Genomic DNA, 18,873 nt, shown 5'->3' with positions numbered 1-18,873 from the left:
TGAGAAGCAAGTGCAGAGACCCGTGCGTGCGTAAGGGTGGAGGTCCCTCGCTGAGGCTGTGAGGAGGAAGCAGAAAAGGACGTGGGTCCTAGAGCCAGCACCAGTGACTTCTGGGCAGTTAGTGCTCAGAGAGCAGGGCGGTAGGGAGGTGCAGCAGCAGGTAGTAACACAGCAGGGACCATGACCTTGTGAAGGGCAGTTCTGCTGGGCTGCTGGAAGCAAGCATGGCTGGAGAACAGGTGGAGAGGCCAATGCAAAAGGCAGGCAAGTGGGGTCAAGATTCTGGCTGGTCAGAGATCAAAATCAGTCTCCAAGGTAATAAAGCAACCCAAAGAGCCATTGCTGTGGCTGGAGAGATGACTCAGAGGTTAAGAGCACTGACTGCTCTTCCAGAGATCCTGAGTTCAATTCCCAGCAACCACATGGTGGCTCCCAACCATCTATGATGAGATCCGATGCCCTCTTCTGGTGTGCAGGCAAAATACAGACACTGTATACAGAATAAATAAATAAATCTTAAGAAAAAGAAAAGATAAAAAGAACCATTGCTGTCTGGCTGAGGCTACTGCCCCCGAGATCGGAGGGAGCAATGACTAAAAGCAGATTTTGTTCTTGTTTTCCCTTCGTTTCCTCTTCACTGTGAAAGCCTGGGAACATGTCATGACTAGGACAGCCACCAGTTGGGCACAGCAAGCAACTTTTGCACGCTGCCTGGGGACCCAGGTTGCTAGGAAGTTGTCAGGTTTCCATCAGACCCCTGCAGGGCAGGTACAGAGCCTGCCTGGTGTTCTAAGAGGCCCCTGCGGAAGTGGTGGAGCAGGAGACTGAGCTGAAACAGTGGGTGAAGGAGGGGAGGGACGCTGTGGTGGCGTCACTGGGAGCAGACACAGGCTGTGGATATGGCTTCAGGGGCCTCAACTCACTGGACACATGACCTTGGAATGAAGCCTCTTACAACTTCTGTAAAATCTCTGTGTCAGCTGAAACAATGGCTCGGTGGAGAAAAGCACTTGCTAGATCAGCATGAGGACCTGAGTTCATATCCCTGAAGTCATGGAAAACTGGCCATAGCATTGTGAGTCTAGGAATCTTTAAAGCATGGAAGGCAGAGTAGGAGACATCCTGGAAACTGGCTGGCCAGCTGTCCTGGAGTGCACAGTGCCAGGGACACAAAAAGAAAGGAAAAAGAAAAAAAAATAGATGTAGTAGTGCATAGCTTTAGGGAAGCAGAGGAAGCCCATCTCTGTAAATTTCAGGCAGGCCTGGTCAATGCAGTAAGTTCCAGACCAACCAAGCGACATAGTGAGACTCAGTCTCAAAAGAGAGAGAGAAAGAGACTTTGTCTCAAACAAGGTAGTCGGTAAGAACCAATACCCAAGGTTGTCCTCTGACCTTCAGCTGAACACATGGATGCACAAATGCACACGTCATACATTATACAAAGATTTTTAAACTTCTACTACATTTGTTTATTGGGGTGGGTTGTACATGTTCCACAGTTCATGTGTGGAGGTCAAAGGGTATTTCTAGAAGTTGGTTCTCTCCTTCCAGGGATTGAACTCAAGTTTTTATGTCTAATGACAAGTGCCTTTAACTACTGAGCCATCTTCCTGGCCCCAAATCAAAAAGAAAACAATGGCTTTTTAGATCTCGGTAGTAAGGATAGTTTTGTTCCTTTTGACCTTTCTCCTGAGTGCACACAGGATTGTGGAAGTCACGGCCTGAAGGTCAGGAATTTCCACACAGAAAGGAGCTATGTGTAGCTGCTTACAGCAGAAGGTGTTTGTGGCTTTGAAATCATGGCTCATTTTCTGGGCGCATGACATTCTCCAGTGGGGCTTTGAGAGAGCCTCTTTGACAACAGCCACTTTGAGGTGGTGGTTTTGATGTAGGATCATCCTGGTGGATGGTTCAACCTTATGCATTAAAATTAAAAAATGACTCACTGGTGTAGAAAACTGCCGACCTGTTCCGTCTCTGAATGGGGCCAGAGGAAGTGGTGAGGGCCAGCGAGGCGATATGGGTTGGAAGGGATAAGGCCAAGGGTGGGGGCTTAGGCACCATCTGCCAGACAAGACGTCATGCGAGTGCCACAACTGTCTGTGGTGGAAAGGACCCTGATCATCTCGAGAGAAGTGTCTGCTCAGTCCTTAAGAATTGGCTTGAATCTTGGCAGGATGACATCTAAAATTATCTCTTTCTTAAGTTAAAAGACCTTATGTGTGTGCTGAGCTGGGGGAGGGCGGGGAATTGAGAGGCAGATATTTAAACCACAACACGGCCCTTTATTCTCCGCTCTAGGCTGCACAGGAAATCCCTAATTAGACGTGTGACAGTGTCTCGGAATCTCTAATGATACACATACATTACAGTTCACATTACAAAGGTCCCTTTGAGTGATGGCTTGGGGGAAAGGGCTAGATGATGAGCCTACTTATTACTGATTTTTTTAATAACTTGCACATTTTCCCCCAGTTATAAAAGTAACAAAAGAAACTATGATAGTTGGAACATTCTGTAGCAGAGACATGACCAAGCAGTTATTTTACTATTTGTATTGTAGATATCGGACTCTTAGAAAGCCTACAGAGCCCAAATCTTCTGGGTTTCCACCTTTATCCCACTATTGCTCCATTTCATCCAAAGGACAGCCCTGTAATGCCACCAGAGTCTTCTGTTGGCTCACTTGGCCAGAAAGTGAGTCAGGTTCACATGGCTGGCTATCAGGTGGAAGGGTGCGTGGCCCCATCGCCAAGGGCAGCCACTTATGTCCTAGATTCTGATAGACTCCCAACTTCCTCCTCCTCTGGGTTTTGATATCTCAGACAGCACATCTGGTTGGGAACCCATGGGCCACCTTGCAGTTAGAGGAGGGAGTATGATATCTGTTGCTTGCTTTCTTTATTGTTTTTGAATGTATACTGTATTATCAGAACTCTGAGAGGAGCGTGGCTTTATACTGCAAACAGGAAATGTCCATTCTTCCTCTCTTCCCCACCTAACTCTGTCCAAAAGGATCATAGCTGGAAGTGTCAATCATGTGGGATGCTCTTGTGTCTAGGCATGCTATGTACGGCATATATGTAGAGAAATTACCCCTTGTCTGGTTTCATTTGTCATTCTTTTAGTAACCATAGTCAACTGCTGTCTGGAAATATTAAGTGGAGAATTCCAAAAGCAAACAGTGTGTTATCCTTCAACTGCACACTGTGCTGAGTATTGCGATTCAGTCTTGTGGTGTTGCTCCATCTTCCCAGGACAGTGATCACCCCTCTGTCCTGAGGATCCATCTGAATACTCTACTCACCCATTACTCCCTTGGAACCTGGCTGAGCAGATCAGCAGCCACAGGACCAATTCCTGTGTTCAGTTAACCCCAAAGCACAGTAGTGATGCAGGAAGTTCAGATATGCAGCGAAAGGCTGGAAAGCACTTCATTTAAGAAAAAAGGTGAACATTCGCAATTTAAGAAAAGGGGGAAATTGTCTGCTGTGGTTTGCCAAGATCTACAGAAGAGCAGATCCTCCATCTGCAAAGCTGTGGAAAAGGAAAAAGAAATTGGTGCGAGGTTCCCTGTCGCACCTCAGAGTACATAAGTTACAGCCATGGTGTGTGACAAGAATTTAGTTGTGAAAAAGGCATTATGTTATATGATTCAATACTAGCTGCAATTACAGGCGTCCATTTAGGATCTTGGAATCCGTTAAGAGATCACACACATGCACACACACACACACCCTCTCCCTAGTCTTCAGGCTGGTGCCCCCATCAGTGTGTTGTCATTGGCTATCTGTACAGCTCACTGTGTAGAGACTCAGTTTGTTCTCAGGATTGACCTTAACTGTCTTCCCACTTCCTATCTTGTCTCTATGGGTCATGATAGAATTGCAAAGAGTTCCTTCTTCACTTGTTCCTTCCCTGCCTTTGTGCCCAGGGTGGATCCTAACAGGCTGTCAGACGGTGTAGTTGGTTAGGATCTGCATTCCAGCAGGCTCCTTGGTGGTCGGTCCAGCCAGCATGGAGACCCACACTCATGGTGCCCCATCAATTGGTGCCTCCTCATCCCTTACTGGACACCACCCTGGCCCTGGCTATACCCAGCCCCTCTCTCTCCTCGTTCCCCTTTGAGCATTCTGTAGGTTGCAGTAGAACCAGGTACACCTCTAACTCCTGTCCTTCCCCTTGCCTTGCCAGGAAACTGGTAGAGAAGTTCTCCATATCCGTGCAGTTCATTTCGCCAGTGCATCCAGGTGAAACTGTATTTTTGCAGAGACGTTACCCTTTGCCTTGCATCCTGGACTCCTCCAGGCTGAAGCCACACAGCCAACTGGAAGAGCTGTTCCTCAGGTGAGCATGCTGCGCTGGCTGTTTTTATGTCAACCTCACACAAGACAGAATCATTTTGGAACTTCAGTATTGTCATTGGATTGGCGTGAGGACAAGTCTGTGATGCATTTTCTTGATTGATAATTGATGTGGGAGGGCCTAGCCCACTGTAAGTGATGCCACCCCTGAGCAGGTATTTCTCAGGACTATCTAAAAGCAGGCTAAGCAAGCCATGGGGAGCAAGCCAGTAAGCAACACTCCTCCATGGCCTCTGTATCAGCTCCTGCCTCCAGGTCCCTGCCCTGTGTGATTCCTACTCTAACTTCCCTCAGTGATGGACTGCTACCTGGAAGTAAAGATGCAATAAACCCTTTCCTTCCCAAGTTGTCATGGTCCTAGTATTTTATCACATCGAGAGAAACTCCGAGACACATCAGGGAGTAGAGGGAATAGTGTGGTCTGTCTCAGAGACAGGGGCCACCTCAAATAAGGAAATCCAAAGCAGTGTTTTGAACAACATGAATATGTCACCTTTTATGAATAGAGGTAATTATATTAATTTTCTGTTTTCAATAATGATAATTGATAATCAAACAGACTGGCCATCATGAAGGAAAGTCAAGGCAGAAGCTCAAGTAAGAACCTGGAGGCAGGAACCTAAACCAAGGCCATGGAGAAATGCTGCTTACTGGCTTGATCTCAGGCTCATTCATGTTTAGCTGTCATTGTTATAGAAATCAGCCTTGCCTGCCTAGGAATGGTACTGCCCACAGTGACCTGGGGCCTCTTTCATTAATTAGCAATCAAGAAAATGCCCCCACAGACATGCCAATAGCCAATCTGAGAGAGGCAATTCTTCAGCTGAGTGTTGAGCTTCGAAGGAATGTCAAGGTGACAAACCAGGACTATCTGTCACAGTAACGTAGGCATGCATGTCTACTTAGAAAATTTACTAATTTAGATATATAAACTCTTTTTTATTTGAGAAAGGGTTTCTCTTTGCAGTTTTGGCTGTCTTGGAGTTCACTCTGTAGACCAGGCTGGCCTTGAACTCACAGAGATCTGCCTACCAAGTGCTGTGATTAAAGGGGTGTGCCACCACTGCCCAGCTATAAACTCTTATTTTAAATTTAAAAAAGATTTTTTTATTTTATTGTGTGTATGTATGTATGTATGCTATGTGCATGCAGTACCTGAGGAAGCCAGGGAGGGTATTGGATTCCCTGGGGCCAGGAGTTGTAGGTGCTTAGAACCAAGCTTGGGTCCTCTGGAAGAGCAGAATGTGCTCTTTACCACTGAGACCTTTCTTCAGTCCCTGGATGTGTACATTTCCTTAAAACTGTCTACGTGATAGTATACACCAGGCCGTGCGTTCACATGGTCATACTGTCTACGTGATAGTATACACCAGGCCGTGCGTTCACATGGTCATACTGTCTACGTGATAGGATACACCAGGCCATGCATTCACATGGTCATACTGTCTACGTGATAGGATACACCAGGCCGTGCGTTCACATGGTCATACTGTCTATGTGATAGTATACACCAGGCCATGCATTCACATGGTCATACTGTCTACGTGATAGGATACACCAGGCCGTGCGTTCACATGGTCATACTGTCTACGTGATAGTATACACCAGGCCGTGCGTTCACATGGTCATACTGCCTTTTCCTCCCCCAGTATTCCAGCTGTATAGAACAACCTGAGTCAGACTCATCACACATGGCCTGGGGATCTCAGTTAGCACAGGGCCAGGGTCTGGGCTCTCAGCGCCCAGGTGATCCCTCCCACAGGGTCCCTTTTCCATAGTTATATCTCATGCAATTTCAACTACCTGTGACCAACTGTGGTCTGGATATATTAAATGAGCAAATCCAGAAATAATTTGTAGGTCTTTACATGTTTACCATTCTGAGTAGAATGCTGGAATTTGTGCCATCTCCTCCATCAGTTTGGAGTGCGAACCTTGCCTTTGTCTGGTGATCTTCACTGGGCATGCTCCCCACCCATTAATCATCAAGTAGCCAGCTCCATTCTCAGACTGATCCTCAAAGTGTGGAAGAGCTTGTAGTCAAGGAATATCTTCTCTTCTTAGTGACTGTAGAGCATAGGTGCAGTGCTAGTTGGGGTTCAGACAGGCCAAAGAGAAGCCATGATGCTTCCTCTAAGTCAAAAAGTGTAAGTTCTTGACTTTAGGAAAGAAAAACATTATATACTGGGGTTGCTAAGATTGAAGGGCTGTAGATGACTCAGTGGTTAAGAGTGTACACTGCACCCACGTGGGGCAACTCACAGCCATTGGTAACTCCATTCCCTCTCCTGGACTGCACAAGCGACTGTGCGCATACCCACACACAGACACATATCGTGTAGCAGTTAGTACCAGCCACCATTTTGGTCATCTACTGGGACTCAATGGATCAGATCCCGCACAAACAGCGAGGGACTAGTATATTTGCTGGGGATACTGTCTTCGGTCTGTGTGTCATCAATACTGGAAAGTTTGTCCCTGCCAGAAGCAGGCTTGATAACAATAGGGACAGCTGCCTTGCTTCTCCTCTTCTGGGGAGTAAATTCGTGCTCATTATCACATAATCACTGATGAATTGTTCTGGAAGGGGATTTTTAAACGGTTTACCACAATCATGCCCAACACTTGGCAGTTGTGAGCTCATGTCCAAGAATATAAGAGAAAGATAAAGAGAATTTAGAGCAGTTGCCGTCTGCCAGATAACACCTACGGGCTGGTGGCTGTGGTGGAGGCCAAACGGATGGAGAAAGGACCACCGTGACCCGCCCACTTCAACCACAGCATGAGCTTGATCTTGTTAGTTCTCAGTCCATCTCTGCTTTAAAGATTACCAGTAACATTTAGATGTTGCTGTTCAAGATATATATATATATATATATATATATATATATATATATATATATATATATCTCACACATGTGTGCACACACACATAAGCCTACATACTGTAGGCAAAGCACTGACTCATAAATATATATGTATGTATTCATATATATGAAGATAAATATGAGTGAATATTCTGCTTGCAGTGTGTATGTGCTTGCCTGGTGCCTTGGAAAGTCAGAAGAGAACACTGGGTCCCCTAGAACTGGAGTTAGGGATGGTTGTGTGCCACTGTGTGAGTGCTGGGGATCAAACCCAGGTTCTCTGCAAGAGCAGCAAGTGCTCTTAACCACTGAGCCAGCTCTCCAGCCCCCTGTAAAGGTCTCTATTCTGGAAGGCCGCAGGCTTGTCTGAGGGTGGAATGAGCGGTGTGACCTGCCTCCACATTCCCTTTCCTCAGCTGCAGCAGGGTGAGTCAGTCTTTTGTCTCTGTTCCTGCCTGGCAACATAGCATTCTGTTTGTAGATGCTGTTGCCCCTAAAGAGAGTAGCTTTTCATCCATATCAGTCAGTGTTCAAATTCTGATTGTCTTGTGTGGGGGGGGGTCAGAGGACAGCTTTTAGGAGTTGGTGTCTGCCTTCACATGGGCCCTAAGACCTGAACTCTGGTCAGTAGACAATGGCAACGAGCACTGTCTCCATCTCAGTCATCTTCCTGGCCCATAAATGTTTGAGATGGTTCTGATTGGTATCAGAACAAAGTAACATCATTTTATGATGCTGTCATAAGTAGTGATATGTTGCTTCGATGCCCTAACATAGCCATTTTCCTAGTTTTTTGGAAACACACATTCTTATCAGCTTTTCTCTGTTATCAATAGTGTGTCAGTGTCTAGAAGCCTAGAAGATGTGAGCTCATGAGGAGTGAATGTGACCCCTGGTAAAGGTTCACCTTGCCATCGTAGAAAGGGATGAAAGGGAGAAGGAAGGAAGGAAGGAAGGAAGAGGGCGACAGGCAGAGGAGCAAGGAAAGCAGCTGGCTGGGAGTGGGCCGGCAAGGCTGGGTGTCAGAGAAAGGAAGGCTGCCTTAGCACGGGGTGGGGGAGGGAAGGGTGGGGGTGGCATCATCAGCGTATTTCTGCCTCTAACAGGCTGGCTGGTGGCAGGAAGTGTTTGACAGATGAGATGGCCCGTGGAGCTATGATCTGGGATCAGAGCTGCCCTGCCAAAGGGAGCCAGGTGGCTGCCCAGCTTCCCTAGAGGAAGAACTCGGACCTTCCTCCTCCCTCAGATATGCTAATGAACATAGACCGTGGTGCTGGCAGTGTCTCAGCTCAGTGGTGTTGAATCTTAACTTCGCTTTCTAGAGATATGCCCTTGTGTGACAGCCCAGCAAGGGGCTGGACACTGGGTAGGGGCCACCTTCTTGGACCATCTTTTGTTTCCCTATTATACCCAAGTCTTCAAGTCTAGGCATAAGAGTGGGAGCAATAGCTATCCCATCATGACCCTATGGTATTGGTCAGAAACATGACCTTAGAAGAAAGTACAAGATTACGACTGTCCCACACACCATCAGTCCTGGGCCACTGAGTGGCTCAGCAGGAAAGGCACTTGCTGCTAAGCCTGGTGACCTGAGTTTGATCCTTGAACCCGCAGTGCAAGGAGAGAATCAATCCCCAAGAGTTGTCCTCTACCTCTACCTGTGAACTGTGGCACACACACATATGTATTCACACATCACACACATGCATGTACAGGAGCACTGGCGCGCACACAGGTTAATGTTTTGTGAGCCGACAAGTCTTCAAGTTGCGCTCTTGCATTTTTCAAACCTTCTGCTGTTGGCAGGTGTGGTGGTGTCCTCAGAGGAGGGGACGCGGGTGCTGCTGTTGTAAAAGTCTCCTCTTGAAGAGCATCGCCTCTGCACCTGCCATGAAGGGAGAACATGCTCCTCTCAGCACAGCGGGACGTGTCCTCACAGATGAAGCGTGCCGTCCCTCTGGAGTGGCCGGGCAAGGGCTGCAGTCTGCGGGGCCTTGTGCAGAAATGCTGCCCCAGGTCCCACCATGCAACTAGAGCTTCCCCAGAGTTCCCTCCCTTGTCTATCACCAGGTCGACTGACATATGACCTCAAATCGGATCCCTGGAACCCAGGTTACATGCCTTAATGACAGCCATTGGTTCCTGGGATCCCAGAAGCCAAACCTTGTTTCTTCCTTCTTTGACAGAAGTTGAAAGGAAATGTGATCTTTCCAGATAGGGAACTGGAAGGCATCAGACTAGATGGAGGCCCACTTGCCGCATAGCAGAGGCCTACTCCCAGGAGCACCAGCCTCTGCAGTGCTCACTCGTGTGTGTGTATGCACCTGTGTGTCCCTTTTTGGTGTGAGGGCACACAAGCTCTCAGGAAGCCTAGGTGCAGCCTGAGCTGTTCCTCTGTGAATATTACAGGACTGGGAGGAAGCAGGAGGTGGGTATGTCTGAACTTCTCGGCTTATGTGGCATACAGTGCCTACATCAACCCAGGACCCCGCAGCTCAGGCTCCTATTTTACTGTGTGCACCTTTCCTGGAAGAGGGTGACAGGTTAAAGCCAGCCATGGAATGTGGACCATCCTGCTGGCAGCAAGTGCCCCTAGAATGAAGGGGAAACCGCAAAACTGGGCCACTTTTCTGCCATCCCTAGGCATCTAACAGGGTGGTATCGCATTCTTCTCTTTAAACAAAGAAGAAAAGCGGGGCACAGGCAGACATTTCTACCGTTATTTATTCTACTCCATTTGGGCGTTTTATTGAAACTTTGCATCTGAAAACTTGGCAAGGGCCCAGGAAGTGATACTGTATAAATAGTTCCCCGTGGTGTTTATCCTTCTGCTGTCGCTGGGATTCGCGCGGCATTTAGAGACTCTTCCCATTGGGACTGCTGCCCATAAAGTGGACTTGCAGGCAGAAGCTGGAAGCCTCTCCCCTTGGGCAGTATCAGGGTCAGACATTCCAAGGAGGCTGCAGCTTTGTTCAGCAGCCCACCATGTGAACCAAGCTGGTCCCCCATTTGCTGTCTGCTGGCTGTCTTTCTCCTTGTTTGGCCGACTTCCTGCCTCCCTCCCTCCTGTTGCAGCCGGCGGTGAGGAAAAAGATATCTGCCCTCTGTCATAGCTGTGATGGCTGGGGATTAGCCATGCATACAGTGTGACTGTACCCTGTCCCTCTCCTTTCCAGCCACAGCTAAGGGCCTTCCATGGGACCTTTCCTTCACTGGCATCCTGGGGATGACAGCTGGGAGCTTCATGCTCAGCCTAGACTGTGTGGCATCTGCTGTCCCTCCCTTCTCCAGAGTCCTCTAACATTCTCAAACTAACCTCTGACCTCAGCATTGGCAAAGGTATGAGCTAGGACCCAGCATCAGTGTTCTTTTTTATTTTGGGATTTTGTTAATGTTGTTTAATTTTTTTAGCATATGTGTGTGTGTGTGTGTGTGTGTACATGTACATGTGTGTGAACACAGCACACCATACCATGCTCACGGAGAACAAAGATCAGCATTTAGGAGTCAGTTCTCCTTCTACCGTATGGGTCCAGGGATCAGAATCAGGTCGTCAGGATTGGCCTCAAGAGCCTTTACTAGTTGAGCCGTCTGTCTGGCCCAATGTCAGCATTCTTGGTGTGGAGATTGGACACTGACTTTTGACTCTGACAACCGACTGTGTCATCCAAGGTTTTCGAGTTTTCATGACACACCTTCCTTCCTTTTTGTTCCAGGCCTCCCTGACCAGAGATGTTATGGGGCCTGTGCTTCCTCTTGAAGGTCAGGCCAGTGTCTGCACTAGGCCCCGTGTCACTGTGACCAGCAGCTCCCCTCACAGCCAGTGAGCCACACTTGGCTCATTCCCCAGTCTCATCTCACTCCTTGCATCTCATTTAGCTGGAGACCTAGGATGCCTAGAAAGCCATTTGCTGCAGTGCACTGTGGGTAAGGCCTTCCCTGGCTCCCTTGCTCCTTGTCTGATGGATGAAATCAACCTTGACAGGGATGAGCTCCAGGCAGCTCTCATGGAGCAGAAGGAAGACACCGCGACACTCCCTCCGTGCGGCAGTTGAAAATGTGTTGCTCCGGGCCAGCAGGGGCTTGTGCAGTTGGCTTCCCCACTGAGCAACTGGCAGGGTGCCCCACCCCAGAAGCATGCCAGAGCCAGTGTCTCCCAGAATCCCCTGCTCTGCAGTGGCCTTGACACTTGCCTCTTAGCAGATCCTGCCAGTATGTAAAGCTCTGATTTCCTTTGCTTGGTTAATGTCCCTTTAGTTGCATCAAGAAAGCGTCCTTGTGACAGGCACCTGGGACAGAACTGGTAGGACCTGTACACACACAGGACAGTGTTTCAGAGTGGTTAACCTGTTGTGACCACAGGAACAATGTCTCTTTCTCTTCCAGATTTAAATGACTTTAGAGATATATAATTTGTAAATGTCCTGGACAGGCTCAGAGTGACGGCAGCTTGGCTCAAGGGGAAATCTCGGTTTCAGAGCAGTCTGTTCCTGGCAGATGGCAGTATGATGTCCTTTTCAAAACAGTAGTAGAACAGGGAGGGCTGACCGAAAGGATCGGGACACATGATGTTATCTGAATATTTCCTTCATGGTTTCATTTCCTGGAATCCAAGTGGCCATCTTTGGACTGTTCTCAAAAAAAAAAAAAAAAAAAAAGCACAAAAATGTGTGGAGGGTGGGTACCTTACCTCATACCCAGGTTCAAGGTCAAGGTGTCTGCCAGAGCTTAGCTGCCAGCCAGCAGCCTGCTTCTGACGGGATGCAGGAGCTCACACCTACATTCTGGTTAGAGCCATGTTACTGACCTGAGCACACGCATGCACTCCCGGGACATGTGCGGCCGGCCCACACAGTCTGAGGAAGGCTTCATGGAATCCTTGCTGGGTATTTCCTTCCCAGAAGTTATCAGTCCCGGGCTCTTTCTGTCATTTTCCCATCCTCTCCGGTGTCCCTTCTGTGTCAGGAAAACACAAGATGAGGCGGAAACACTGTAGAACTAGACCCACAGATGCAGGTGCCCACGGGGAATTCTGTCCCCCCTTGCAGCTGAAGCCCCAGAAGGAGCCTCAGACAAGGATGTCTGACCCCTGGTTTCTCCCCTTACTCGGCCAGGACCCTTGCTTTGGTTTCCCACTCTGTCACGTAGCAGGGGCAAATACTCATCAGGGTGGCTTTCAGACACCATGATGTGTGTCTGTGGGAAACACTGGAGACAACAGCCTCTTCTGACAATGTCATCAGTAGGGTTTTTTCCCTTCTCATGATGTCTTATGCTAAGGATTCTAAAAGTACATTTGTCCTTAATGTGCCTATAGGCTTCATGCTATCCCACAGCAAAGGTGAGTCCCACAGCGTCACTGAGACCAGCTTGCTGAGCTGGTGCTGCCAACTGGAGCTACCAACCCTAACCTGACTGCCCTGGCCCCACAGGTCCTCACTGCCCCAGCAGCTCTCCTTCCTGCACCAGGGCCTCCTGAACAACCTCTACCTGCATGCCTCTGATTACCCGCGACCTCTGCTCCAGTGGCTGTTCCAGGTGAGAAACACAGACCTGCCGCTAGGTGGCGGGAATGATGCAGCCCTATAGCCCAGGCAGGCCCAGGGGTCAGACTGACGGGATGCTTAGCTGCTTTTTGCTTTGGATAGTTCAGATCCAGGGGATGGAGGAAGGCTGGTGAGGATTAATCCTCACTATAATGCTAAAGATGCCAAGGTCCTGGAGGTGGAGGGGCCCAAATAAGTCCAGAGATGGAGCCTGGAAGTTCTCTGTGCAGCAACCCCAATCTGTGTGCCTCTAGGGTGTTCCTGAGCTACCTACAAGGTGAGGGGTGTGTCTTTCCTGAAGTGCTTAGAACCAAGTGATTGGGTCCATTCTAGTCAACAAGAGCGTCCATCATAACACCACCTTTCCCCCATTGCCCGCCCCCCACTCCTGCTGTCACAGTCATGAATGGCTCATCCCAGGAGCATAGCTGGAGGGGGCACCCAAGGCCCTCTGCAGCCCTGGAGACCTGAGCTCTGAGTCCATTGCTATAGACTCTGGAATTTAAGGGTTCGCTGCTTTGTGAAGCTGTAGGTGGTCTGGAAAAGCCCAGAACAGCGCCTTCTGCCTCACTTTCCTCCCCAAGGAACATTTTTGCCTCAAGGCAATGCACATTTTGTGTGCGGATGTAAACCTCTGGTAGGTGGGAGGCTAGAAAACAGCCCAGGACCTAATGCTGCCTTCCAGATGTCCTGCATTTGCCTTGCGTTGGCCCCTTGCCCAGACCTGTCCTTGTCTGGGGATGGGCTGGTCACAAGTTCCAGCTGGTACCGGAGCTGCCAGTTGAGGCCTAGAGCCCAGCTGCCAGTCAGGGCTGCCATGCAGGGTGGACTATTCAGGCACTTTTCAAGCTTAGCAGACTGGCTGCCTTCCAGATAAGGCTCACTCTGCACCTTCTGGGGACACATGTGGTGCTCCTGTCCTGGAGGGAAAGAACACTGGAGTCCTGGGACCCTGGGCATAGCTGTCACCCTGGTCCTTCTCCCAGTTCCTGGGATGGAGAGGTTGGGACAGCAGGGCGGGTAGGAGCTGGGAACAGTCAGGCCATTATTCTGCACCAGCAGCGCAGTTTCTCTCTGCTCTGTGCATAGCGTATGACAGAATACACAATTGGCCATTGGGAGGCACAAAGAACCCCTCTAAAACATCGCCCACAGAGGGTCCTTGTGTGACCCTGACAGGCGCAAGTCCCTTCCCTTTCCATGGCTCAATCTCCACTAGGTTCTGGAATTCAAGCCATGGACCGCGTGGAGAAACCTCTCCTATCTCTTGTGCCAGCTCCACTGTGCCATGAGGGGCACACAGAGGGGAGGAGTTGAGCCCCAGCCCCAGGTGCAAGCTCAGCCTCTGTCGCTTTACCTTCTGTGTCATCTTGTGCAAGTCCTTGGTGTCAGCATTGTATGATGGAGCCAGCAGTGCAGAGTGGGTTAACCAAGACTGTCCTACAGTCTGTCTGGTCGGTCCTTAAGCCTGTCCCCTCTCACAGATCCCCAGCTCTGCTTAGGGCCTGTGCAAGGAACAAGGGCACAAGTGCTGCTTCATACCTCTTTCAGGCTACTGAGGACAGAGAGGTCTGGGGTCTCCCTAAAGCCACTGCAGGGGATTCTCACTGGGCGGTCAGACATGGCTGGGCCTCAGGCAGAAGGAGAAGCAGGGATAGGGAGGGATGGGCACTCAGGGCAGACTTCCTTCTTTTCCCTATGCGCATGGTCTAGTAAGGCCAGGACCTATTCCCACATCTGAGTGAAGGACTGTAGCTGACCTGGTCCAAGACTGGGTAGGTCGCAGGTTGTCCAGGACACCTGGGGTCTATTCTAGGCGAGGAGTGACCATTAGAACTTAACCACCTCTGCTCAGTTGGCCACTCCTTTGTTAAAGATAGCCTATTTTTGCTGGGACTTGGTGACCTCTGGGCTTGGCTTGCCTCTTCCTTGCTCCCAGGGCCTCTTGAGGATACACTGTACACATGAAGTAAACAGCCCAGACCTTGACACTCTTAACTTACACGCACCCCTCACCGTGGTCACAGGTTCACCTGTTGGTGGGCCTTGCCAGGGAGAGTGGACAGAAGCAGGCAGCCTGCATCCCCAGTGAATTTGTATTCATGCTGGTAGACATTAAAGCTGTTTGAGAAGGCTGGAATGCAGGAGAGGAACAGGGCCTTGAATTCTGACACAGAGTCCTTAAGAACTACAGTTGGGAGAAGGAAAGCCATAGGCCCTCTAGAGCAGGAGACTGAACAAATGATTCGTACAGTCAGGCTCCAGCGGTCTCCTCATTGTGTATGGTAGGGGTGGAGAGTGGGCGGAGGATACGTTCTGGAACCAGGTGACCCATGAGAGCTGTCCAAGTTGAGGATGTGGGGGTTGAGCTCTTAGATCCCAGCTCTGGGCTAGAGAGAGCCACTTCTTGAGCCAGGCATAGTCTGTAAGATCAACTTCCAGGTACAGAATCCCACTTTGCTTGCCGTCTCCAGATACGTGGCACTGGGCAGTAGGAAGGGAGTCTGAGCACACAGCAACAATCATGTGAAGCAACAACCATGACAGTATCCTTCCACCCTCTTGACTTGGGAGTGTGAAATGAGATATATTTAATATACAATATTATATATTTGTATGAAACTGTTTCTGGTGACGTATGCCTAGAATCCCAGCACTTGGGAGGTAGAGACAGGAAAACCTGGAGTTCGAGGTTATCCTTAACTATACAGCGAGTTCCAGGCCAGCCTTGGCTGCATGAGATCCTCCCTTTGAGGTTCTTTAAGAATAAACGAACAAAAAGATAATAAATTTGTATGAAGTCTTGCTACTATTACTCTGTACTAAATGTTTTTTGTTTTCTTCCTAGTTGCTAACATGGCCTCCAGAAACATCTTCAAGAGCTTTTAGTCTCCTCTGGGATCTCAGCATAGACGGACTTTTCCGTCAGCCTGGTAAGTACCAGGGTGCAGGGTAGGTCGGTGCTCACATACTGGAGCCTGTCCCTCCACCCACTCCGACCCAGCGTGCCGTGGGGATTGCATCACCTGTGATGGAGACATCAGACAGCACATCTTTGGCTCTGGCTCCAGTGTTAGTGACAAGCAGAGCCAACAGGCTCCTTGGGACCTCCACAGGCTGGGTCCAGTTCTCAGTGACCAAATCTAGGCTGACTTCACAGCCTCCTGGGATCCTTATACCATCCAGAAAGGTGAGTTTTGCCCTAGGCAGGCTCTGGCTCAAAAGACAGCTTGTCATCCAGATTCTTCCAAGGGCCTAGGAAGGAAAGCCGCAGTGCATCAGAGAAGCACTTCAGCCTGGCATCACCAGGAAGGAAGCCTCAGAACTGCCCCTCCACCCCCCACCCCACCCCCAATGGCACCTTGAGTGACAGCCTCCGGTCTGTACCTTGGCCGTGGCATTTTGGGTATATTTGACTCAGCATTCCAGAGAAGCATTTCGTGTCCTGCTAGTGGCTACACCTTCCTCAGCTGTCATCATTTGGTACCTAAACCTAGACACTTTGGCACCAAAAAATATTATGTAAGCATTTAGAAGTTGTTCACAGCTGGCAGGGAGAGGGCCTCTCAGAGGACTGTGCTCCACCTTTGTCCAGCCATTACGCTCTACCCGAGAGCACGCAAACACACAGTTCTGAGGGCCAAGGTTGTAGCCCCTGGTACACCAGAGCCCCGGCCCTGTGAGTGTCTGTATTGTACTCCTCTGCTTCAGGAGTTGCCAAGCTGGGGCCATCTGTCAAATCAGAGCATTCCGGATGCCCCCATAGGCCCCTCACTAAGGGCTTCTGAGAAGCTGCCAGGCCAAGCGTGTTCTTCCTTTTCGTAACCTCTGCCCCTGTGGCCTGTGTTGCCCTCTGCGGCCCCAGGGCCGCCTCTGCAGCATGCCTGCCCTTTCGGAAACAGAGACCTTCCTTGTCCACCCCTCTCCATGCTGTGGTATGTGTCTCCTCCACTCTGCTCGCCTTCCCTCCAGTCAGAAGGATACTGAGTAGCTCCCGAGTTCCTGGTTCTCAGTTCTGGCTCCCCCGGCTACAGAATGTGTTCTCAGACACCACCTTTGAGCCCAGACTGGGGTTCTGTCCCCTGCCAAGTGGAATAGACCCTAGGCTAGAACATTCCCTGTCTAAGGTCAGGATCCCCACTGATTTGGAGGAAGTCAGGCCTGATCCGCAAAAGAACTAATTTAAACAGGTATCTGCACACCTGTGTTCACCATAGCATTGTTAACAGACAAAAGGTGGAAAAGCAGCCTACATGCCTGACAGATGAATAGACAAACAAAATATGGCATAGATGTGTGATGAATTGTAATACATATATATGTCTGTACACACACACACACATATACATGTATATATATGTGTGATGGCCAGAATAGACACGCAGTGGAAGGAAGACAGTTCTGACATACGCTGCAGTATAAACGAATCCTGAAACCCGTGTGTTAACTGAGATGAACCAGTTGATCCCATTTGCATACAGTCCCTCTAGAAGGGGAAGTCACAGAATTGTAGCCCCCGGGGCTGAGGAGAGAGATGGGAGTTGTTCAGCAGGTTTTGGCTTGAGAAGCTGGGGAGCTGGGCAGCAATGCGAGGGCAGTGCCCCTCACAGGCAGAGATGTTGAGGGGGGCTGCAAAGCCTCGTACCTGTTAAGCATGTTTGACTGCTCAGCTGAACCCCAGCACAGGATGCATGCTAAAGGTTTATTTAGATCCAGGATGGCTACAAAAGAAGCCTTGCTCCTCAGGTTCATGTACAACCTGGGGACTCTGGGGGCCTCTGTTAGCCCAAGGCAAAACTGCAGGACCACCTGCCTTAACACCTGTCTTTTCCACACGCAAGTTCCTATTCCCTGGGGTGTGTGCTCACTGATGGCTCTTCTCTGACTGACTGTCCTGTGGAAGGTCTGATGGAGTGACTTTTATCTTTATCTTTTATCCTTAGGACTTTTCTCCTAGCCCACTTCCTGAGTCAGGAGAGGGGGTCAGTTTCAGCATGTTCTGTAGGAGTTAGAGACTTGAGCGCTCCTGGGCAGGCTAATGTATAAGGGGCAGGATGTATATTGAGAAGCAGCTGGTGGTGAGCTTGGAGGGTGGAATATTCTAAAACATTGCTAGTCTTTACCTCAGGGAATATCCACTATCCATTCACAGATGCCTGGAGGCCTCCTGCATTAGGGCCCAGCTGGATGGCAGAGGGACAGGATAACTCAGGCCAGCCCTCGTCCTCAGAAGACTAATGACCAAGGGGAGGGCATAGAGCATTTGATCACCTCTAGAAACTGCACAGGGTAGGATTGCACACTCAGTTGCTTGGAGACCAAGCGAGCCCCAAATGGAGTGCCTGTCCTGTCTAAAGGGGCCACCCACACCAGTTGTGTTCCAGGCCAATGCATGACATCACACACAGCCTTCATGTTGTCAAGCCGTATTTTCATTAAACTGTACCTTGACTGTTAGTGGCATATGACAGGAAACTCCATACTCTGCTCTGTAGCATGAGCATTTGGGTTTCTGTGACTCCAAAATCACTGCCGTAGGATTGTCATGCATTCCATGTTCTCGTGAGACAGGGTTGAAAGCTGAAAAGAGAGAGATCAGTGATAAAACGCCTGCCTAAGAGGAAAGCCTGGGTTGGACCCCAGCACTCAAATTTTGAAAAGGCGCAAAGTTGAGGGGCTGGAGAGATGACTCAGAGGTTAAGGGCATTGCCTGCTCTTCCAAAGGTCCTGAGTTCAATTCCCAGCAACCACATGGTGGCTCACAACCATCTGTAATGAGGTCTGGTGCCCTCTTCTGGCCTGCAGGCAACAGACAGAATATTGTATACATAATAAATAAATAACTAAATAGATAGATAGATAAATAGATAAACAAACAAACAAATAAATAAATAAATAAAATTGAAACACAGGCCACAAGACGAGGCTCCTACTTGCCTGCGTGTCTCTCGGTGTGTGCATTGTTTGCCTTCCTGACGCTGTGGCTAAATATCATGTCCACAACTGCTTCTGGAAGAATGGTATTTGGACTTATGGTTCCAGAGAAATGAGTCTGTCATGGCCACAAGTGGCAAGCAATGGCACCAGGAAGCTGAG

At 49.4% G+C, this 18,873-nt stretch overlaps 1 protein-coding gene across 2 annotated transcripts in view; it reads left to right on the top strand.

The window, feature by feature from the left end:
* Positions 1–18,873, top strand: part of Fam178b (family with sequence similarity 178 member B) — a 95,103-nt gene that overhangs the window by 10,807 nt on the left and 65,423 nt on the right. For both annotated transcript variants that reach the window (XM_057751773.1, XM_057751771.1), the window contains 3 exons: positions 4,195–4,347; positions 12,664–12,769; positions 15,626–15,710. In XM_057751773.1, the coding sequence (XP_057607756.1) occupies positions 4,195–4,347; positions 12,664–12,769; positions 15,626–15,710 (344 nt within the window). The remainder of the gene's footprint in view (positions 1–4,194; positions 4,348–12,663; positions 12,770–15,625; positions 15,711–18,873) is intronic.

This window comes from Chionomys nivalis, chromosome 19 (genome assembly GCF_950005125.1).
Source record: "Chionomys nivalis chromosome 19, mChiNiv1.1, whole genome shotgun sequence".
In the NCBI taxonomy this organism is placed as follows: Eukaryota; Metazoa; Chordata; class Mammalia; order Rodentia; family Cricetidae; genus Chionomys; species Chionomys nivalis.
This window is presented reverse-complemented; position numbering and strand designations above follow the sequence as displayed.